Source organism: Dama dama, chromosome 12 (assembly GCF_033118175.1).
Source record: "Dama dama isolate Ldn47 chromosome 12, ASM3311817v1, whole genome shotgun sequence".
Taxonomy (NCBI): Eukaryota; Metazoa; Chordata; class Mammalia; order Artiodactyla; family Cervidae; genus Dama; species Dama dama.
Genome location: NC_083692.1, coordinates 35,778,002 through 35,799,731, shown reverse-complemented (window position 1 = coordinate 35,799,731; position 21,730 = coordinate 35,778,002). Strand labels below are relative to the sequence as shown.

At 44.9% G+C, this 21,730-nt stretch overlaps 1 protein-coding gene across 3 annotated transcripts in view; it reads left to right on the top strand.

Annotated features, from left to right (window-relative positions):
• The window catches only part of SAMD4A (sterile alpha motif domain containing 4A), a 221,637-nt gene that overhangs the window by 159,286 nt on the left and 40,621 nt on the right, over positions 1–21,730 (top strand). For 2 of the 3 annotated variants that reach the window (XM_061157011.1, XM_061157013.1), the window contains exons 4-5: positions 7,976–8,239; positions 19,739–19,848. In XM_061157011.1, coding sequence (XP_061012994.1) covers positions 7,976–8,239; positions 19,739–19,848 — 374 coding nt within the window. The remainder of the gene's footprint in view (positions 1–7,975; positions 8,240–19,738; positions 19,849–21,730) is intronic. The other variant, XM_061157014.1, reaches the window with a different exon arrangement.

Here is a 21,730-nt window from a genome sequence, read left to right as displayed (position 1 = left end):
TCCACGAGGGTAGAAATTCCACAGACAAACTTAAGGGCCAAGAAACCTAAGGGTTAAGTACATATAGATATAACTATAGATATGAAAAAGAGCATAATTCAGGAAAGTAGAAGTGAGCCCCCATATATAGGAACTTTAAGAAATGGCTGGATTGATCCCACAGTCCCTCCAATTGGCTGAAACATCTGCTTCGGTGGTGTCAAGTTATTTCCATAGTTGATGTCATTGGTTCTGATAGGGTGGAATGAGAGGATTGGGGCAGTTTCCTCTCAGGACAGCTTGATCTGAAGTTCAACTTGTAAGATTCTACTGATTTCTATAAAATGTATATATTGGCTTGTCTGACTTTTATCATAAATAATGACAGTGTAAAGACAAACAGCAGTTATCTAAAATAGATTTTCCCCTGGATGACACCCAGTTTTGCCATTATAGAAACTGACAAAAGAGGACAAATGAAATGTACCCAAGATTAAAGCAGCAATAAAAGTCTGCCAGAAACATTCTAATTTACTTCTTAAAAGCCCAAATGTTTAAGTAATAACGTGAAGGCAGAAGCATACATCTTTGCTCTGCTCCAAGACTGAGTTATCTGTGGAGTAATAAGGGCTGACACCAGTGGCAAGGACTCACATCATGGAAAAACCTCTCCCTGCATCAGAATGTATTCACTTCCATACGATCTGAAAATGAGACTGAATAGGCAAAAAGAGATTCAGCAGTGTGTATTTGTCAACCTTTTTGGTATGTTCTTTGCAGCTTTGTCTTCTTCTGGAGTCTCCATTTGTTTGGTTTTATTGCATAGGCTAGTATTTATTTTCTCTTCAGAGAGTGTGTGGCTTCCTCCTTGGCTAGTGGGAAACACCCAGTCCACCCACCACATCTTTGCTTTGTAGCATGCTCTTTCTTCTTCTCCCAGAATGAGGTGGAGTCTGAAGCGGTTTGGGGGAATCATCTTCTGGTGTCCAGATGTTGTGAGCACTGGTTTTCCAAACTTTTAGACAAGAAGCAGAGTGCAAGCATGCAGAGTTGAGGCATATAACCTTTCAGATTTGCTTTTAATCTATTCCCTGAAGCAATGAGGCAGAGCATGTTAATTTTAACCTTAGTAATTAATACCCCCTCCCCCTGCCCCCAACACAAACCTGTTCTTGGCCATAAACGTGACTGGTGTTGTCTTTTTTGCATGATGTCACTGATTAAATACTCTAGGCTTGTTTTTGTTTTTAAATGTATTCTTGCAGTACTATTAATCTTTTTTTCCCCAAAGATTCCCACCACAGGGCCTCAGATTACTGGTTGTGGCACCACAAAACCAACTAAAGAAGAGGAACCCAGGGTCTAATGTTTCGCCACTGAGCTTTGCTAAAATGTTTGCCTTTAAAAAAAAAAAAAAAAATCAAATGCCTAGAATTATGCATACAAGTGGTGTTAACAGAACTCCACTCTTTGAAAATGCAAAGCCTTTAGTAACAGTTCCTTAGATACTCTGAAATCAGTGTTCTCCGGAAAAACTCTTGGGATGGTGCCCAAAAGATGCCTGTTAAGCAAACCTAAACCAAGGGAATAAACAGAAACATTTCCTGCCAATAACTTTGAAACAATAGTGATAGCTATTTTATAACTGTCAATGGCTTGAACTTTTTCTCTTCTAAACTTGACAAGTATCAGACCATCTCCAGAAGCAAAACTCTCAAATTGGTGTAGTCAGCAAAAGTTCTGATACTTCTGAATTTCTTTTGGGAGTAGATCTAGACAATGTAGTTAAAATAACACCATTAGCAATGTGTAAGTAGAATTTTCCGCATGTATTTTCATAGCCTGTTGACACACACAATATGTATCTCCAGAGTAAGGAAATGGCTTGGATCTTTTAATTCAGGAAAGAAATTCTAAGTTAAATATTTTAAAATAATATGCAAATATTTCATTTTCTCATTCTGCTTTCTGAAATCCCTAAATATGAGCTGCTTTTTGTAAAGTTTAATTGCAGTTGGATTGAGTTCTATCACATGAGCATCTAGAATTTGAAATATTAACAAAGCATTAAATTTTCCTGTAAGACGCCAGCTTGAATTAGAAGTGGAGACTGAGACTTCCCTGGTGGTCCAGTGGTTAAGACTTTGCCTTCCAATGCAAGGGGTGTGGGTTCAATCCCTGGTCAGGGACCTAAGATCCCACATGCCTCGCAGCCACAGAACCAAAACATAAAACAAAAACAATATTGTAACAAATTCAATAAAGACTTTAAAAATGGTCCATATTAAAAAATAATCTTAAAGAAATGGAAAGACTGGCTTAGGAAGAAAGAAGAGTGAAATTGCAAATCATGTCCATGTGGCTGAACTCATAAGGGCCTCATGAGGCTGCAGAGTCCAACCTTGGATTGAGAAAACAGGTTTCTGGGTTTGATGGAAAAGAATGATATTAGAAGTATGGGTGTACTTAATGGCTCTATTCAAAAGGAAGTCAGTTTCAGCAGCAGTCTTGATTCTAGACTCCAGGATAAAACGCTGAGCCTGGAAATAGTTGAAAGCACACAGTGGGAACAGTGAGAAATGGTGGTGGACTGAATTTGAGGAGTAGTGTTAACTGTGAACGGAATCAGAGGACTTAAAGCACACGAGTTCCTGAGGCCAATTAGGTGCCCGTGGGACTCAGCAAACACAGCAGAGAGCAGCAGTCATCTCTATCATTGAGTTCAGATCCCAGAAAACTGGAATCCCCATAAAATAACTGTACTTCAAACAGATGATGAAAAAAAATGACAAAAAGAGCTGTGAATTCAGCAAATATAAAATAATTTGTATTTGATTAATGTTAATACCTTCTGCATACGTATCAAAACCATTTGTCGCACAGCGTTTCATCTACTAACCAGGCTTGGTGCATATAGGAATTCCCAGGTTCTTCCACCGCCCAGGGGCCCACAGCTCACGACATAGGGATTATTGAATTATATTGCCTTTGGGGGCCTTCCAGCTCTGAAATGTTATTAACCTGTGCTCATAATAATTTTAAAGTATTACTTGCATTCAGTGTATAACTTTAAGGAGAACAGAGAAGAATGCAATGTATCTTTGAACGATCTCCATTGCCGTTTATTAGGATAAAGTTTCAGTGTTAAAAATTAAGCTTCAGTCGTCTGGATTGTTTGTTTATGGGGATCACTTCTCTCCTTGACAGTGAGGTGCAGTTCTTAACCTGACAGTGAACTGAGGAGATAGCTGGACCCATACTCCCAACCTTCCTCTTTGCACAGCCCCATTACTTGTCACATTAGAGGACAAAAGAGGTAGTTATACCTGTTTTTTAAGAGTCTAACTATCCTGAAAAGTCTTTTCCTGCCTCTTATTTCAATAACTAAAAATCAAGGCAAAGTCAATTTTGGTCAGAGGAAAGGGGGAAGAAATCTGATTTCCAGGCTTTCAAGAAAATACTTAAAAGAACACAACCCAGCGCCAGGTATCGTATTTTCCCCTCAAAAAGTGTTGAAAGGAGTCTCATGAAAGATGCTTAGAGATGAAAAAGACATCATAAGGTTAGAGGAGGTCGCAGACGGCAGCTGGCCCCGAACGGTATGACAGAGTTTATTACCAGATTATAAGACCCTCTGTACTCACATCATGCTGCTGCACTGCTGGAGCAAGATTATTTTTAGCTGCTCTTCCCATATTTCAGCTAGACTTGCTCAGTATTTGTTATTTATTTTTAGTTCGCTTGAATTTATAAATGTTCCAGATACTACAGTACCCTATTGTCACATGTACTCATACATATGTATGTACATATGTAAGTGTGCTGTGCTGTGCTTAGTCGCTCAGTCATGTCCGAACCTTTGTGACCCCATGGACTGTAGCCCGCCAGGCTCCTCTGTCCATGGGGATTCTCCAGGCAAGAATACTGGAGTGGGTTGCCATGCCTTCCTCTAGGCGAGTCTTCCCAACCCAGGGATTGAACCCAGGTCTCCCGCATTGCAGGCAGATATCTGCACCACCAGGGAAGCCCATGAATACTGGACTGGGTAGCCTATCTCTCCTCCAGGGGATCTCCCCCACCTAGAAATCGAACTGGGGTCTCCTGCATTGCAGGTGGATTCTTTACCAGCTGAGCCACCAGGGAAGCCCCATATATAAGTGTACATACCTGAAATTTCTTGTAGCGATTCCTAAAAATATAAGGGATATTGACTCTATACTCATTATTAAGTCTTAGCTTCAGTTTTCTCAAGAGCAAGGGTTACAGTGTTGCCCTCCTGGGCAATTATTAGAATGAATCCTCTCCCCTTGAAACATGCTGTCCCCTCAACCCTCATTATTATGAAGTCACAAATTCAAGACCTCAATTCTGCTGGAACTTGCCAACTTCTAATCTAAAGTGAGGTGTTTTTTTTTTTTTTTTTTTTTTTCAAATTGTGCTTAATTCTGCAGCATTTGAATATTACTCTGGGGCAGCTTAAGTCTGAATGGAGCGTGTGCTGTTGTCTGCCACGCAGCAGTCAGCCGCTGAGAACGTTCAGAAGGCCTGCCTCTAGCTAGAGTTATTCTGGGGAGACTAACACAGTGTGAAAAACTTCTCAGAAGCCTGCCTTCCCTGCTCTCCCCTCTCTACTTGTAGGAAAAGGACTTTCATTCATTTATTTTCACCTGAATATCCATTCTTCCTCTATGTAACACCACTTCAGATGAATACTTTTGGTTGAAAAGAAAATGGAACGGCGGGACAGCCATGCACCCTCTGCTCTTGGCCAGCTCATTCATCCACCGCTGTGCAGTCTGTGGTCTTACACTCTCTCTGTCCACGGCATTTATTCTTTCCTCTGCTAATTTATGGCAATCAAAGTCCCCCAGCACATGAAGTAACACCAAATTCGGCTTTGTGATCACTATTAGCTCCACCGAAAGATCTGTCTTCACCCCAAAGTGGCCCCGTGGGCAGGTCACCTGTCACCTGCTCCAGCCTCCTTCCCGAAGGCCTCAGTCCCTTTTGGAGAAATGAGGCATTTGCCATGCACAGCTTGGCTTTCATGTCAGGGTGTGCCACCCTGACTCTAAATCCATGGCCCTCTCTGCAAAGCAGAAGCTTAGTGGGAGACATTTTGCTTGTTGCTACAGCAGGTTCACTCCTAAGGGGACATTTCTGACTTTGGTGCCAACTGTAGGAGTCTGTCTGATACAGACCCAGTGAGACCTTAGGTAGAGAGTCCCTGGGGAAAAGCCCTGGTACCTCAGGTATAAGTGATTTTTATTAGAGTGAAAGTCGCTCAGTCGTGTCCGACTCTTTGCAAACCCATGAACTATACAGTCCCTGGAATTCTTCAGACCTGAATACTGGTGTGGGTAGCCTTTTCCTTCTCCAGGGGATCTTCCCAACCCAGAGATCGAACCCAGGTCTCCCACATTGCGGGCGGATTCTTTACCAGCTGAGCCACAAGAGAAGCCCAAGAGACAGAGACCAAATTCATGCCATATCCCCTATGACCTCAGTCAAGGCAGGAGCATATGAAGAAATGGGTCTAGGTTTTTATGAATGAATCCCTATAAGTCCCAGCAAGTTAGGTAAACATCTAGTGGATTCCTTGGACACTGACAGCCTCTGCAAGGATGCTTGTCAGTGGGGAACTAACATGAATTTTAAGAAAACTTTTGATGGAAAGAAGCAAATTGGCTTCATCTAATACTGGAATTCAACTGCTACCCGTGTGTGGTATTGTTCTCTGCATCCAAGGATGGCGACTCTCTTAGCTTATTATCACACTCATGGTGATGGATTCAGTTATTGCCTGTAACCAGGTAGGGTGCTAAGGGTTCCATTAGCTTTGGGTGTATGTCTCTCTGGGAAAGGCTTGCTTTTATGGTTTGGGGCTCACTCTAATCCTGGCTGTGAAGAGGAGCCCCCACCCCCACCCCCGCCTTTCCACTCTGGGCCCACCTGGCTAGCGCCATTCAGAGCACCCACCAGGTATTCTGAAATGGTTGCAGGGGTGCCAGGAAGCAAAGACGTCTAAGCTGGAAAGTCCCATCACTTGGGGCAGCCCTGAACAAGTCCACCCAATTTTGTATAAATACTTAGACAGGCATGAAATGAATTTTCTGGATGTCTGGCTTTTCTTCCTGTTGGCTTCTCTCTTCATTTTTGCTGCTGCTTCCTTTTTATTTTTTCTTTTTCTGCTTTTTTTTTTTTTTCTTTTTCTCTCGCTAATTCAGATCCAACCAGGTAGCAATGCATTTTGCAGGGAGCCTCTTAAAAGAGCTTCTTCCTTAAGTCTATTTAGCAGAAATACAAGCTGTTTCAGCCTGTTAGAATCAAAAAAATAAAAAATGTTCCTTTGCATATTTTGAAATTATTGATAATCCCTTGCCTTTGCTAGAATCTACCCAAATTAGAAATTTCTCAGGTTACAGATAGTAAAATTGGCAGCTCCCTTTTTTTCCTCCCTTTTTTGTTCATAAAGAAGTTTCTGGCCCTTCTGATTGTCCTTCTTTCACAACAAAGCTGCGCTTCTGGCCGCATGAAGCCAAACAGAAATATGGACAGCAGGGGTGTGAACTCCATTGCTCTTGGGCCTGGGTAATGCCAACTGACCATGAGCGGCCTCCCCACACCACTACTGTCTCAAACACACTTTTTGCAAACACTCAGCCTTTTGGCTCTGGTCTTTATGTTTTTAAGTGGGGGCAGGAGAGCCTGCTGTTCACATCTTTATGTGGATGCTGCCCCACCAGAAATGCAGTTTAACAGAAAGCAGAACTTCTCACACTGGGATGTCAAGTCTGCTGGCTAAAAAACACCAGAAGGATTAATGCCAGCAAAGCAGTGCTAGTCCGGACTTGGGAGAGTAAATATCATACCTCATTGGAGGGGATAGAGCCCTACATGGAACTTAATGGCTTCCCTGAAAAATGTTTAAAAATGCATGTGGCTCAATTCCATGTTAGCACTGCAGCAGTCAAAATAAACTGGACCTGTCAGGGGCCAGCACAGAGAGAAAGTTATGAATAGACTTATTTTGTAAAGCTGTCACTTTACACGCCCAGAAAAACCAACCAAGGGTAACGTCGGCTCCCTCGGCGTTGATTTTGGTTAAATCCCTCCCTTGAATGACCTCAATTTAATTTGGCTAGTTATATGTGAGTTTTGTTGCTTTTTCCTGGTTTTCTGGAAAAGAAATTAAAAATGGGGGCTACACAGATGTTGCCTGCTGTGCAGAAGGGCTGCACATGCTGGGGAAAACTGTTCCCGGCTTACAGAGAGCACCCCACTGGCTTCTGAATGAAAGCCTTGTTACCTGGAAGTGTTCTCATGTAAAGTCTGGCATTAACCTGCAAAGCCAAGGGAGAGAATCGGCCCTTTCACACGCAGCTGCAGTGTCCCATACCCTGAGGTCCCTGTTCGTCTCAGGCCCCTTTTTGCGCCTGTACCCCTTTCAGAGGTGACAGCTCCCCTGATTCCTGGTTGGAAGAACTAGTCCACTTCTGCTAGTTCAGCCTAGCCAAGATTGCCAACGATGAGTGGTCTGCCCTCCCCTTCCAGAAAGTCCACCCTAATGACATGGGTCATGTCCGGTTTTGTGTGGTCCCCCCTCCCCGCCCCACCAGAAAAAACTGGCCAGGACATGTTCTTTTCCATCTTGGCAGATCGCTACTTTGCCAGGCAGGCTGTCAATCCTCACCTGATTTGGGGGTCTACTGCTCCGAATCCTGATTTCCACAGTTAGAACTGAAAACAGATACCGACCTACAGAGGTGAAGGTCACAGGTGTGGGCCTTATAGGTGTAGCCTCCTCGGAGAGCCCAACTCACCCACAGGTACAGACAATCCTTTTTAACCACCCCAAAGGGAAGAGCCACCCCATGGCCCCGGATGCAGCGATCAGACAGCGCCATCTCTCAGGGTTAAGAGGTACTGTGGGTTCTTCTGTGGCCCAGGCTAAAGGGGGGGAATAACCTATTTCATTTTATTTTTTTTTTTCCAGTTCTCTCAGGCCAGGCACACCACAGCCCTTTGAAACGATCTGTGTCCCTTACCCCACCCATGAATGTGCCAAACCAGCCTCTAGGACATGGATGGATGTCTCATGAGGACTTACGAGCTAGAGGACCCCAGTGCCTCCCATCCGATCATGCCCCCCTGTCTCCACAAAGCAGTGTAGCCTCTTCAGGAAGTGGTGGGAGTGAACACTTAGAAGATCAGACCACTGCTCGTAACACATTCCAAGAAGAAGGTAGTGGTATGAAAGGTGAGTGACAAAACCACCGGCAACAGAGCCCCTCCCTTGATTTGGAGTCAGAAGGGTGAGGAGAGAGGTAGTCAGCCAGGAGGAAGGAGCCCACCCCTCCCTGGGCTGATGGGAGGCCCCTCCCTTGCCGAGCTCTGGGGTTGACCATGGCGGAAAGGGCTCGGATTCCCCTTCGAGGGCTGCTTGCCAAAACCTGGGAAGAGCAGGAGAGGTCAACGCCCTCCTTTTTCCTTTTTATTTTATTTTTTTTCTGAATGCAGTGACTTGCAATTAAATGAGTCACAGCTGGCGGCGATAGCATCTACTGTTTGCACATCCGTTCCTTGGTCTGCCCTGTCTGTATAGACGTTGATCTGCTCCAGCCTTCTACCTCACTGCTCTGGCCAGGGAACCGTCAATAATTTAGCAAAACAAACCATAGGATCTTTTTTTAAAATCTCTCTTAGTGTAGAATCGTACTGGTGCTTCCTTTCCTCTCTCCCTTTCCCTTTGATATCCAGAGAAACCTGCAAACCCTTTTCTCTGCATCTGTTGAAGGGACGTGAAAAAAATAACAGTGAGACTTGCTGACAGTGTTTTAAGGCTGATAACGGATTTGCATACAGGTGATAAAGACCTTTTGTGCAGCATCAATAAATGTTCCTTCACTGCCCTGTAAATCTCTCCTCTTCTAAAGATACTCATCGAGAGATAGAGATTTCCAAATTATCCATGGTAGGTTCAAAGAGGATACGCACATTCTGTATTTTTAGATACAAGTTGTTCAAGGGCTGGGAAGGCCTCAGGGAAAGATGCTCATCAGAGACACACTAATAACAATTTAGATGGAGATACAAGAGCTAGTCATGCCCCTGGGACTACAATGCTGACAGGAGGCTCTGAGAGCGCCCTCATTGATGGTGTACACAATCCTGAGGTTGTGCTGTTTCTGATCTTTCCCTTGAGAAGGATTAGTGTTGACACAGGAGGCTGGGAACTGAGCCCCCTCCCCACCACAGAGGCGTGGCACAGAGAGATGCCCACTGCTCGCCAGGTGCTGGTTGTAAGTGAGCCTGAGGCTGAAAATGGAGCCTGTCAACCAGGGGAAATGAACCTGATGTGAAGCCACTTTCCTGGAGTATCCGTCCCTCCCAGCTGCTCAGGCCAGCATCCTCTCATCCCAGCGCCATCCGTGATGGATACTGTGCTGAGTGTCCAAAACAGATGGGGCTCATCTTGATGTTTTTTTCTCTCTCAGGTGGTACAAATGGGTCATTTGAAGGTGTTTAACAGGCCTCAGAAGCGATGGCCCCTTTTGGCAGGGAGAGGGTGTATGTCCTCTTATATATATCTTTCATAGTTTCCGGGGGAATGTGTCATAATTTTGGAGACCTCCCAAAACCTATTTTTGAGTTCTGCGCTCAAGCTGCTGGGCCCCAGGGCATGGGCAGCAGGGATGGCTCAGCCATGCTTGGACCAAGAAGGGTGGAGCCAGTGTTTCTCTGGACTTGCTTCTTTCCAAGTGAAGTCGAGTGTCTGGACAAGTGGGGTGTCTGGACAAATGGTTTCCAAGACAGTGGATGTGAGGTTCTAACTGGTAACCATGGGAAGGAGGCCTGGCCTTCCTGTTGAAGGGCTTAGAGGGTCTTGTGGGAAGTCCTTGTTCTCCGGGACACTGGGTTCACCATCTGCTTAGAGGAGCTTCATCGTCTTTTCTTTCTTTTTTCCTTTGACTTTCTTTTCTTTGTTATCTTTCATTCTGTGTTTTTTATTCTGAAGCGCTCTGTATACTTTAGACATTCTCTCAGAGCAGGTGAAGGTTTGCCCATTGCATGCTGACTTTTAGAGATGAGAAAGTCACTACTCATTAGTAGTAGTGACAGTAGGCTTTTAAAGAGACATGAAGGAGAGAAAAATGGAATTGATGTCCTATCCCTGTTTAAGAGTAAGAGCCAAAATATTCCAAAGTTCAAGGAACATCCCGTGTATCAGCTTCTTCGATTCCTTCCTTTAAAACTGGTGCGAATTGTCCCCTCAGAGCTTCTTTGATCAGAAGGTGATGCAGACAAGATTTTACATCCAAAATTGTCTTTATAGGCCCAAGACGAGTGGTCAGAAACGTGCTATTTGGTGATGGGACTAAACAGAGGACGCTCTTCTGTATGTATCCACCTTCTGCTGAATTTTTGAACTGTCCCTGTCCCGAAGAATTGCAAGGGATTCAAAGTATAAAGTTCTTAGCAAATTAAATAGAAACACCTATTTGAAGGAACATGAGAGAGGATGAAACGTTCTGTGTTTGGAAAAAGTATATTTGCGGTTCAGCTGATAAGTCAAGCTGTAGAAACATCCACACCTGAAAACAGCGTCATCCCAGAGGGTTGGGGCCAGCGTTTGTGCCCCACGAATTCCCCTCCCCACCCCACCTGGTACCATCTTCCCTTGAAGGCCACCCCCCTGGGGACTCCTGCCACCAGATGCTGCTCAGAATGGCCTCCCAGGAGAGCACAGAAGCAGCCCGTAACAAGCCTACCCTAAGAGTATGTCATTCAATTCCCCTGTCCCAGAGCAGAGGCCAGGTTCAATTTCCAAATTAATTCGTATTTTTCTGAGAAATGAAATCTGAAATCAAATGAAGGGCCTTTAAAGAGAGCCAGCTCTTCCTCTTGGATCCTCGTCTCTTCCTTTCTGTGACCGGGCCCTTTGGCAGGAGTGCCGGCCTTTTAAAGCCCCGTTCTGGTCCATCTCAGGATGCCATCATCTGATTGCTATTTTCCTACTCTTTAAACGCCCAGCTTACGAGAACAACATGGAATCTGTAGTAGAATCTGGAGGCGTTCCAAACCTCCAGGGGATGCATGTCAGCCCTCACCCCACACCTTGGGAAAAGAACAAAAATTCCCGTAATTGAGCTTAATTTAGTGTGAATTCATCTTTCTTGCCAGCAGCTGCGCATACCTTGCTGAAATGCTGTGTTCATCCTAGCCTTCCTTTCCATCCAGACAGATGAGCCAGGATTGGCTACACTGTCCCTTAGGAATGTGCCTCTTGGGTCAGGAGTGGGAAATACAGCTCAGGGCCCAGCATTCCTGCCCTTTTTATTTTTCACAAACATCCATCTCTCTTTTTGTCTTGGTGTCAGCGTTCCCTGCCAGGGATTGTCACTAAGTTCTCTCACAAGTAGATCAGTTCCCGCTCTCAGAGGATTAACATCATCTGCCCACTTTGCTTTGTTTTTCCTTTTATAGTGAACACCCATCCCGAAGGTTTAAGTCAGCTCCAAGGCACAGAGTGGATGTCCCTGGCAGTAGGGATCTCAGACTAATATCTCAGGCTCAGGGAATCATGGGATCAGCTACTCAACTAGCAATTAATGAACAGAAGTGGGACCCTGAATGGGAATATGAAAGTTTCCTCTTTAAGATGCCTCACAGAGGCTACTGGTTATACATGTTTGGACTGAATATGCTGATTGTGGTTTCTAAATTCAGTTCTCCATATTCTTTGTGAAAACTTCATTGTGACTTATTTATTTCAGGGGAAAGATTCTTGATTCTAGGTTGAATACTCAATTATGTTCTTCTCTTCCTCTATATCACATGAACCTAACGTGCTCGCTTACCCTTCCCTCACACAAAGCCTTTAGGCGGCCAAGAAGAGGGAAAAAAACCACGCCCTTCCAAGAAAAAGAAATGGAGAATAGAATTTCATTGGGGGAAGAAGCACATGTGCCCCTTCTATTAGCATCATATCTTTAGAATTTTTGTGTAAACTCAGCACCTGGAGACTTCGAAGTCCAGGGCTGTTGCTGAGTGATGTGACTGTTCAATGGAAACAGAGACAAGGAAGAAAGGCTGGTTAACAGGTTTCATTTTTGTGCTCGTCAAGTCAGCTGCCTTTCTTGAGCACTTGCTGAGAGAGGCTTTGGAATAGTTATTGGGGAGACAGAGGTGAAGGAGATGGTTCCTGCCTCAGGGGACTCGCTATAATGTGAGGGGCCCAATGCATGTGCGCAGCTGTGAAAATATTTTGTCTCAGAGGCTCGCCCTGGATCGAGGCAGGCAGCACGGAGGGCCCTGATTCAAGTGGAGGGGAGTCAAGGAAAGTTCCTGGAGGGGGAGAGGCCTGGAGCCTCAGCTTGGAGCAGGATTACAGATTAGCCAAATACATAAGGTGAGGGAAGGGCATTCTGTGCGGAGGCAACAGTATGCCTGAAAGCATGGTTATGAGACAGCTTGACCAAGTGCATCATCTGATGGCTTGAGGGCCCATGGGAACACAGTCTTGGGAGAGGGAAAAGCCAGATGCTAGGCTTTGCAAAAGATTGGGGCTTTTATCCTGATATTGAAGGAATGTAGCAGCAGAAATGAGCTGTTTAGATTTACACGTTAGACATAGGACCTGAAAGGAAGAGTGGGAATTGTGTCAAGGTAGAGGACGGGGAGGGAATTCTGGATTTGGAGGCCAACTGAGAGGTGGGGGGTGTTTCAGTAACCAAGGAGAAAAATGAATTTGGACCCAGCCGAGCAAAGGAGACAAAAGGAGTGTGTTCGTGGGGTCTTCGATAAGATAGGCTTGAGAGAGCTCTGAATTGAATGGCGCTGATTGAATGTAGACAGGGATAGATAGAGCAGGAGGAATTGAGGACGATGCCCAGTTTTTTGCCTGGGACATCTGGGTAGCCCATGGTATCATCAATAGCAAATAGTTAATAGGAAAAGAAACAGACTGAGGGGATGGAGTGGAGCAGGCTGAGTTGGGCACCTGTAGAAGAGTCCAGTGGAGGCGTGCCAGCCAGGGCCACCCTGCACCATGCTCTCCCCTGGCCCAGTCTCCCCAGCAGCCCTCGCTCCTCTCCTCCCCTGCGCAGTTTTAGCATTCTGCCTCCCTCTGTGTAGTTCATGTGGGGGATTCACTAGGCTTCTGGCTAGCGAAGTAGATTTAGGCTAGTGAAGTAGATCTAGGACTTCTGGCTAAGTCCCGTAGATTTAGGCTTCTAATGGACTTCCCTGGTGGTCCAGTGTTTAAGGCTCTGCACTTCCAGTCCAGTGGGGTGCAGATTTGATCCATAGTGAGAGAACTAAGGTCCCATATGCCATTGGATGCAGCCAAAAAGAAAGATTTAGGCTCCCTAGAAGCGCCAAGATTTTCTCATTGCAGTTGTCAGCGTGAGAGGGGTAGAGGTGGGGGGCTGGGATCTGCTTCTCTTGATGTGAGCTTCAGCCTCACCATTACAAATTAATAGTGGCTGGTATACTTAGGAGGCGTGGCGTTCTGTTAGTATAAAAATATAGGGGTAATTGAAACTTACATTGTTTGCCTGTAGACATGATAAAGGCAAAATAGAAAGCTTTGGTTCCAGTAACCTTGATAGAAACATAGCAGTTAAGAGTGGAGGGGACCAGTGACTGAAAATAAGCTCAGTTTTTCTTTTCTAAAGAATCTTTCTTCAATGAAACTTATATTTTTTCTCCATAGCAAAGGAAATAATATTGCCTATTCTGAAATAGCTCGTTTGGGGTTTTGAGTTATTTTTGAAATGTAGACCTTTGAACTTCTGCTTGTCTTAGAACGAGATTAGAAAAAAATATATATTGAGAAGTGTGATTTTTGTAAGACAAAGGAACCCATCAGAAACCTTTGTAAGAAAGGTTGTGAATCCAGTTTCTGAGGGTCATAAGGGTGTGAGTGACAGAGAGGGAGTGACATAGCCCCGTGTGTGGCTGGGACACTTTTCAGCATGGCTGTCACGGGAACAAGTTAATATTTTCTGAAAGCTGACTTTCTAGATGCCGTCTTAAATTCATCTAACTTAAAGGCCAGGATTTAGTAAATTTACTTCGCTTTCTTTATTTCCAAATGCCAACATACGACCTTTGTGGTTAGGTCCTAATAGGTTCAGACTTGTGCTCCCTCTTCTCAGATAGGCTGAGAAGCCCTGATGTCTTTGAAAAGCAAATCCCCAGGAAACCCCCAAATTCTAACAGTCATGAGACTACCACTATTCCTTACCAAATGTGTGTCTTCTGCTGAAGTACTTCAAGCACAGCTTTCAAGATGGAACCCAGCCGCTACTGATGCAAAGCAGGCCGGGAGTAGAACACCGCTTAGGAATGTCATAGCCAATGGAAACTGCGAAAAATTTAGTCCCTCTCTTTGTACCTAACCCTTCTGAGTGGTTATTTTACCCAAACTCAGCCATCTCTGTGTCCTCCAAGACCCACACATGCTCCCCACCAGCGTGGAAGCCAGAAGCCACCATGGACATGTCCAGGATGGTGTAGCCCCTTCTCAGCTTCGCAGGGACCAGAGACCAAGGAGCCTTCTTTCTTTCGCTCAGAGCCTGGAACAGAATATGGCTTCCCTTGTGACCCAAACAGTAAAGAATCTGCATGCAGTGCAAGAGACACAGGTTCAATCGCTGGGTCAGAAAGATCCATGGAGAAGGGAATGGCTACCCACTCCAATATTCTTGCTTGGAGATTTCCATGGACAGAGGAGCCTGGTGGGCTACAGTCCGTGGGGTCGCAAGAGTCAGGCACGACTAAACACTACTGCTACTAGTGGAACAGAGTAGTGTTGTTCATTCCGCTCTGGTCAAAAATACACACGGGCTCTAATTATCTCGCTGGTGCTGCTAGACTTCTGTTCTTCATTTTTGAAAGACATGTTTTCCTTCTGACTTCAACACTGAAGAATTAGTCCCTTTTTCCTCCTAAGTTCGTTCTTCTCTCCCTCAAAGACCAAGGATGCGGTCGGGTCTTGGAGAGAAGGAGGGAGTTGTTTGAGATTAGCCTGGCTTTCTGTGGCGAATGGGAGCTGCTCTTCCATTGCAGTTTCCAGGACCACCACAGTGAAGCTTCTTATGGAAAATGAGGATGTGATGGTTCATGGTTCTCTTTTCCAGGGACGCCTTACTCCCTGCCCTTTATATCGCTCCCCGTAGTGGGCTCTTCGCAGTATCACTTCCATCTTTCTCTCTTGCTGGGCCTCCTTGTTTGTTGGATAGGTGCTGCACCAGCCTATTGACTTGAATAGTATTCCAGCAGGAGGCATTTGAGCAAAGCAGCCCAAGTTTTAATCAGAGCCCAGATTCTGTATAAGCTGGTGTGTGTACCACAAAGCCTCTCTGTGGCTGATTTATACAAACTCTAAAAGGTAAATAGAAATCAGTGTAATTGGAAACTCGATCCCATTGGTGAAGACCAAGAGGTAGAGAGGGCGTATGAAAAATGGGTGAAGTACTATTATCAAAAATGGCCCTGAGAAGATAAACCACTATGGACTGCAGCAGGATCTAGAGGAGCTTCATAAGGATGGACCCTGTGGCATGGTGGTCTGCAAATGGATAACACCATTTTCTCCCAGAAACCTCCTACCCTTTACCCTCCTCTTGTCAGTTTCCTTCACGGGCTTCTTTTCCCACACCTTCCTCTAAAGGCCCAGTGCTTCCAGGGCTCCACCTGGGCCCTCCCTCCTTCCCTGAGGGTCTCACCCACTTCTGTGGCTGAAACGACTACCATGTGCTACTGATGAGGGAAGTGGCTCCGAGCTCAGCCTCCTCTTCAGAGATCTTGATCAGTTGTCCTCCATCTGGATGGCTCAAGGCGATGACACTCAGCTGACCTAGAGTGGCATTCACCGTCTCTCTCCTCTCACCCCAGACCAGCTGCTCCCCTGAACTTTCCCACCAAACCTGACTCAGGAGCTGTCTTAGGCTCCTTTCCCTCCCTCACTCCCTGTTCTTCCTTGATATTCAGGGGCTGTGGATTTATGTCTTTTCCTTCTCCACTGCCCTCCCCAGCCATCTTGGAGGGTTTGGATTTATCCCCTGACCTCCACTCCCACATTCTCCAGCCCTGCCTTGACATCAACAGCCTTCCCTGATCTCACATACGCATCTTATTCTGCCTCTATTGCTCAGATTTCAGCAATTCCTCCATCACCCAAGCATAGGTCAACTTTCCTGGTTTTGGCATTACAAATCCCAGTCATCTGGCCCCTACCTGTTTGTCCTAGCTGGTGTCTAAGCTCTTCTCTAGCATTCACCCAAGCCTTTGCTTGGCCTGGAATGCTCTCTTGGATCTCAGCCTCGCTTATACACTGCTCCTGCTTCCTGAGACGGCTTCCTCGTTATGGTCTGCCCAGTGAGTCGAGGACTAATGCTACTGTGAAGCTACTCCTCACTCCCCAAGGCCAACCCAAATGCCCATTATTCTGTGCCCATTCCGCAGAACTTTGAGTAGAATTAGCACTTGTCCTGCAACTTTTATACATTTTTTTTGTAAGTTAGCCTTTCTTTTTGGATTAAAAACTCCTTGATGGCAGGGACATGCCTGGCCCCTATAACAGGCATTTAGTCAACACTGAATGAGCAGATATCAGGATGCCCACACTTGGCAAGGAAGTCAGCATATAGTAAAAGCATCTTTACCTTTCTCATACTACATAAGAGAATTGGCTTGTCCATCAGAAATGGCCCCGATGAAGCTAAACGACTGTGTGCCAGCCAGAGGCAGGAGCCCAGAGGCATGCATGCTTTCAATCACGTATCCACTGCTCCAGGAAACACCCCTGTTTGTCCATGTCTTCCAACCATAGCCACAGCTTTGCAGAATAAGAAAAGAAGGTCTGGGGTTAAGTTAGCTGGTTCTCAGCTTTGCATCCAGCCATGTAGCATCTGGACCATGGGAAAGGACCTGAGCTTTTAGTTAGAGTTTGTCCCTGGCAAACATCTTAGGGAATCTAGCCTCCCAAGTCATTGGAATTCCTGGCTTCAGAGGAGTGAAATGGTCAAGGCACTCAGTTCTCTGGTTTGTTTCTGTCTTAATGGAGTTTTGTTTTAATCCCTGGCAAAGGAAGGTGCCTCACCACCAACTGGAGTCAGGGGGTGGGGTGGGGAGCAGAGGTTAGTAGGCTACGTTCTTTAAGAGGTGGAATTTCCTCTTCTTTGTTCATCAGTTGACGTTGTAAGAGGAGAGTGCACATAGCACTGAGCTAGAAACTGACCCTCTAGGAGCAGATCAGCATGCCTGCCTAAGGGACATATGGCCAAGAAGAGCTTGCATTTCCTTGGAACAAATCCAGAAATAACTCTTCAGGAAGGTCTAACTCACCATGTTCTAAAGTTGTATAGGAACCTTTTCTAGGAAAATGATTCCCAGTGACCTATATTTTGATTAAATGAGTGAGCCAGGCTCTTCATCCCTCTAACCAGGAAAATTCTAGTTGTCAAAATACTTTTCTAGAAAGAAATGAGCACTGATTGGACTGAGATTTGCCACACCGAGATTTGCGCCCCACTCTCCCCGACTCTTAAAACACCATATTGTCATCTTGGCTTATAAAGCAACCAGTTTGCAACATGATTTAGTAGCTCAGGATTCTATTTGTCTTATCATCAGTAGATTTTGCACAATTAAGTTGTAGGGCATCCAATGAAAATGTAGCCCATGAAGTTGCCCCATACTCTTTTGTGACAGATTGTACCCAAGTGTGGCATTGGGTTACCCAGACTTCTTTGAATCGTGATCACTGAGTTTTCTGAACAGCTGCTTGGGGCCTTTCAAAGATGTAAACAGCAAACCTGAAACCTGATGACCAAGCAGTAACATGTCGGTGGCCTAAAAGCTGAAGCTGTATCTATTTGTTGCCCACTCCGTGGAAGTATTAGCATAACAGCAACAAAAACATGGAGGAGAATCAAGTCTAGTCAAAGAGCTCCAGGATATCACATGAGGGAAGCGAATGACCTGGACTCTTGATCCAACCACAGTTTGAGTTGAGGGGGATATAGGGGTTGGTCCTATGTATCTCGGGAAGCCCTATTTCTTTACGGTTAGTGATGGTCCCAGCGGGACTCTCTACTTGTCACAGTAGAATGAAGGGCCTCGAAGCACAGAATCAGTGATTTTTTTTGCCTGAAATGACTGAGTCTTTTCTTAAAATGCCATTGGTTATCCAATTCTGTTTCTCCAGAAATTCCTCTTCTTTGGCCTTCATATGACTGCAAATCAAAAAGTAACCTCGCCAGGCCGCCCACTTTCCCCCACTTTATATTTTGAGTTTCAGGTGGTAATCCCATACCTACATTCCCTAAATCTAGATTCAGTTCACCCAGGAGGCAGGGTCTGATTTCAGAGTAGGCCAGGCCTCTTCAATTAATGCCAGTTGACTACTTTAAACATTAAAAAATTAGAAGGTTCCTACTTATTTTGTAGTGTTTATGGTCTCTGTCAGTGCCTCAGAATAAAGCACTTAGCAATAGACAATATCTTGCAATCAACATGGTTAATACTGGGTAATAATTCATAGAAAACTTGAATAACGTTTTCCCATTGCTTCAGCATTTCAGAGGACTATAAAGTCACTGTTTATTCAGCCTTCCCATTGATGGATTATTGGTCCTCATTCTACAAAAGATGATACAGTATAGGAAAAATCTGGGAATCTGGCAACCTGGCTCTGGTCCCCGTTTCACCACATACTTGCCCTGTGATCTAGATGTTATGACTTAATTCTGTCATCTGTAGAATAAGCCAGGGGTTGGGGAAGATGATTCTAGAGACTTCTCAAAGATCCTATTGCTCAAAAACCCTGACAAAAAAATATGGGCAAGTGCTTCGTTTTGGTTGTACTTAGAAAGGTAATAATTCTCCTGTGGGTTTTCAATACAGTTATTATTTAATTTTCCTAACTGTAGAATCCCAAACATGAGACTTATTTCAGATGTGCTTTGTAACTGATATTGGGTTGACATTCAAGGAGAAAGTCAAGGACAATTTCAGATATATGCCTTAGCTTGAAGAAATGGTCGGCAACACGCCCGCCCCCCCCCCCCCACCCCCCGCCATACACACACTGTGTGGTAGTTTAGAGTCCAGGATGCCCTGATTCCCACTAGGGTGTAGGAAGGCAGAAGAATGATCAGGCTAATGACAGTGACTCCACCCATGGTCACCCATGCCTGGTTTGTTTGTTTTATTTTCCCTATCACTGTGAAAGCAGTGGGAACAGCATATGGGGATCTGCATTAAACCTAGAAAGAAATTATCTTGAGGATGAAGATCATCGTATGTAGTTTAACATTCTAAGTCAGTTCTTTCTAAACCAACAGTGAAGTAGTCTGACTAAAGCAGTGAATCCTTGCCATCTGGGGGGTTATGAACCCCTTTGAGAATCCTATAGAAGCTGTGGATGACCCTCTGCCCAGAAAACCACCTACATGCTCACAAATTGGAATGTAATTTTAAAGAATTGCTGTGTGCTCTGAAGCCCAGGGGCCCCCGGGTATAAAACAAAGGGAGCCCAACAGTGGGAATATCAGAACTAGACCAAGCCTTCTAAGTTGGTAATTTGCTGCCAAAATGAAACAACGAGTAACGTCAAGATGATTTTTTTTCCCCTTTTCTTTTCTCTGACCACCATCTCCGTTCCTTTCCTCTGTTCCCACATCTCTGGTCATCTCCTCTCTTTCCCTCTCAATTTCTCTCCCCATGTCCTGCACATCGTGCACCACAGATGTTCCCGCCTGGTTAAAAAGCCTCCGCCTGCACAAGTATGCCGCACTCTTCTCCCAGATGACCTACGAAGAGATGATGGCCCTCACTGAGTGTCAGCTGGAGGCTCAGGTATGTACACGGGAAGGTGCCCCAGGCGGAACCTTGCATTCAAGTCCAAGGCAGACCTTGTCTGGACCCACACCTCTACCCACCTAGTAGCTTGCCTTGTTTTAGGAACTGCCAGCTGCGGGCCAGCATCACATGGTAAGGCTGGGTTCTTGCCTTCGGGGTCCAGTACAAGATGGAAGGCAAATGGGTAACCACAGGACAAGTGAGGTTGAGAAAGAGTGTTATGAAAAAAGTAAATAACCTAGGTGTACACTCCTAGGGTGCCAGGGAGGAATCAGAAGAAACAGCATTGACCAAGACCTCCAAGAATCTGTGTCCCTGCTTTTGTTTTCCATACCCACCCCCTCTGTCTGCTTGGCCAGTGCTGGTTTGGAGGATGACAGATTGGTTGTGAATTTTTCAGTCTGGTTACAAATCAGCTAACTTCCAGTAGTTAGGGAACAGAAGCGCCAGGTCCTGACTCAGACCTTCCCCAGAAGCTGCTCAAAAACATTCAGGCTGATCTTAATTCGAACGGAGAGAGTTGTACAAAATATTTTCTAACCACACTGAATGACATTACCCCAGGTCTCAGATGGCAGTCCCCTGCTGTGTGCCATAAAAGGGCAAGTTCCTCCTTCCTTCTGTGGATGCAGAAGGCCAGGCCAGTCAACAGAACCCCTGAAACTAAGCATGTTTCCTACCCTGCTGTGCTTGAGCAAATAGATCTGACCAATGTCTTTGTTTCCCTTGTTTAAAATGCTATTTGCATTTTCAACTTGACCTCAGTTTCCTTTGAGCGGTGATTTGAGAGAATTAATGGTCTGAACGGGCTAATAGTATTTCCCCTGCAGGAAGAGGAGATTGTACCAGTTGGGGCATGGCTGGTCTGGATGCAGACCTCCCAGCAGATCCTGAATTCCCATTGCATATTCAGTACCCGCAGTTAACCTTTGCAGGCCTGGCTGAATACCAGTATTGAGATGTAAGACAAAGCCCAAAGTCACTGCACATTCTCAGAGAATGAAAAGCCCTAATTTCAACTTCCTAAGGCTTCTCCCACTGCTTTTTATCTCGATCGCTCCTTGAGATCCTCAGGATTGATGAGAACTGCTTCTAAGAGCATTCTTGTGTTTGGGTCAAAGTTGAGAAAAAAAAAGTTCAGTCATCACTTGGTCAACTTGAGGAAAAAACAAGAAATAATTGACACAGAGGGCAAAGCCCAAGGCCAGCACAAACTTTTCAGAGTAAAAATTCACGTAAACCAAAAGTCAAGGCTAAATAGTAACATGCTCCCAGTGTTTCATCTTAAAGATGGATTTAGATGTCACTAGAGTCTTAATTTTCCTCGGTAAAGGCAACACCCCTGGTGTTTTCATCTTTTCCACCTTTAAGGGAAATTTTATGAATCTTTGCAGAAAGTCATTAGAAGTTTATATTATAGGTCTGATTTGAGAAAGAACCTTCCATTTGGAAATCTTCGGTCTTTCTAGTCAACAGATGTTTAACTGAATCCTAGGGCTCTTCGCTGCTACACAGTTTATTAAGATAAAATCCATAATCCTAACTGTGAATCCCAATCTTCTACCTGAAGTGATGACTGCATTATTACAGGTTTAAGTTCTTCTCTATTCTGATTTTCCTTGTGGAGACTTAGGAGGGCCTACAGACTGATAAAAACCAGCCTGTGTTGTCTAACACCGGATGAGAACTGAACTGGATTTCATATCTCCTCGAGATGGGTAAACATAGAAAAGCTTTGAGAAAGCAATGCATATCTCTGTATGGGATTGGAACCTTCAGGGAAACTGGTAGGGACCAAAACGATAAAACCTGGACAGAGGAAAGAGTGTATGACTTAAAAATGATGTTTTAAGACTATGAAGAAATTTCATGCTGGGTG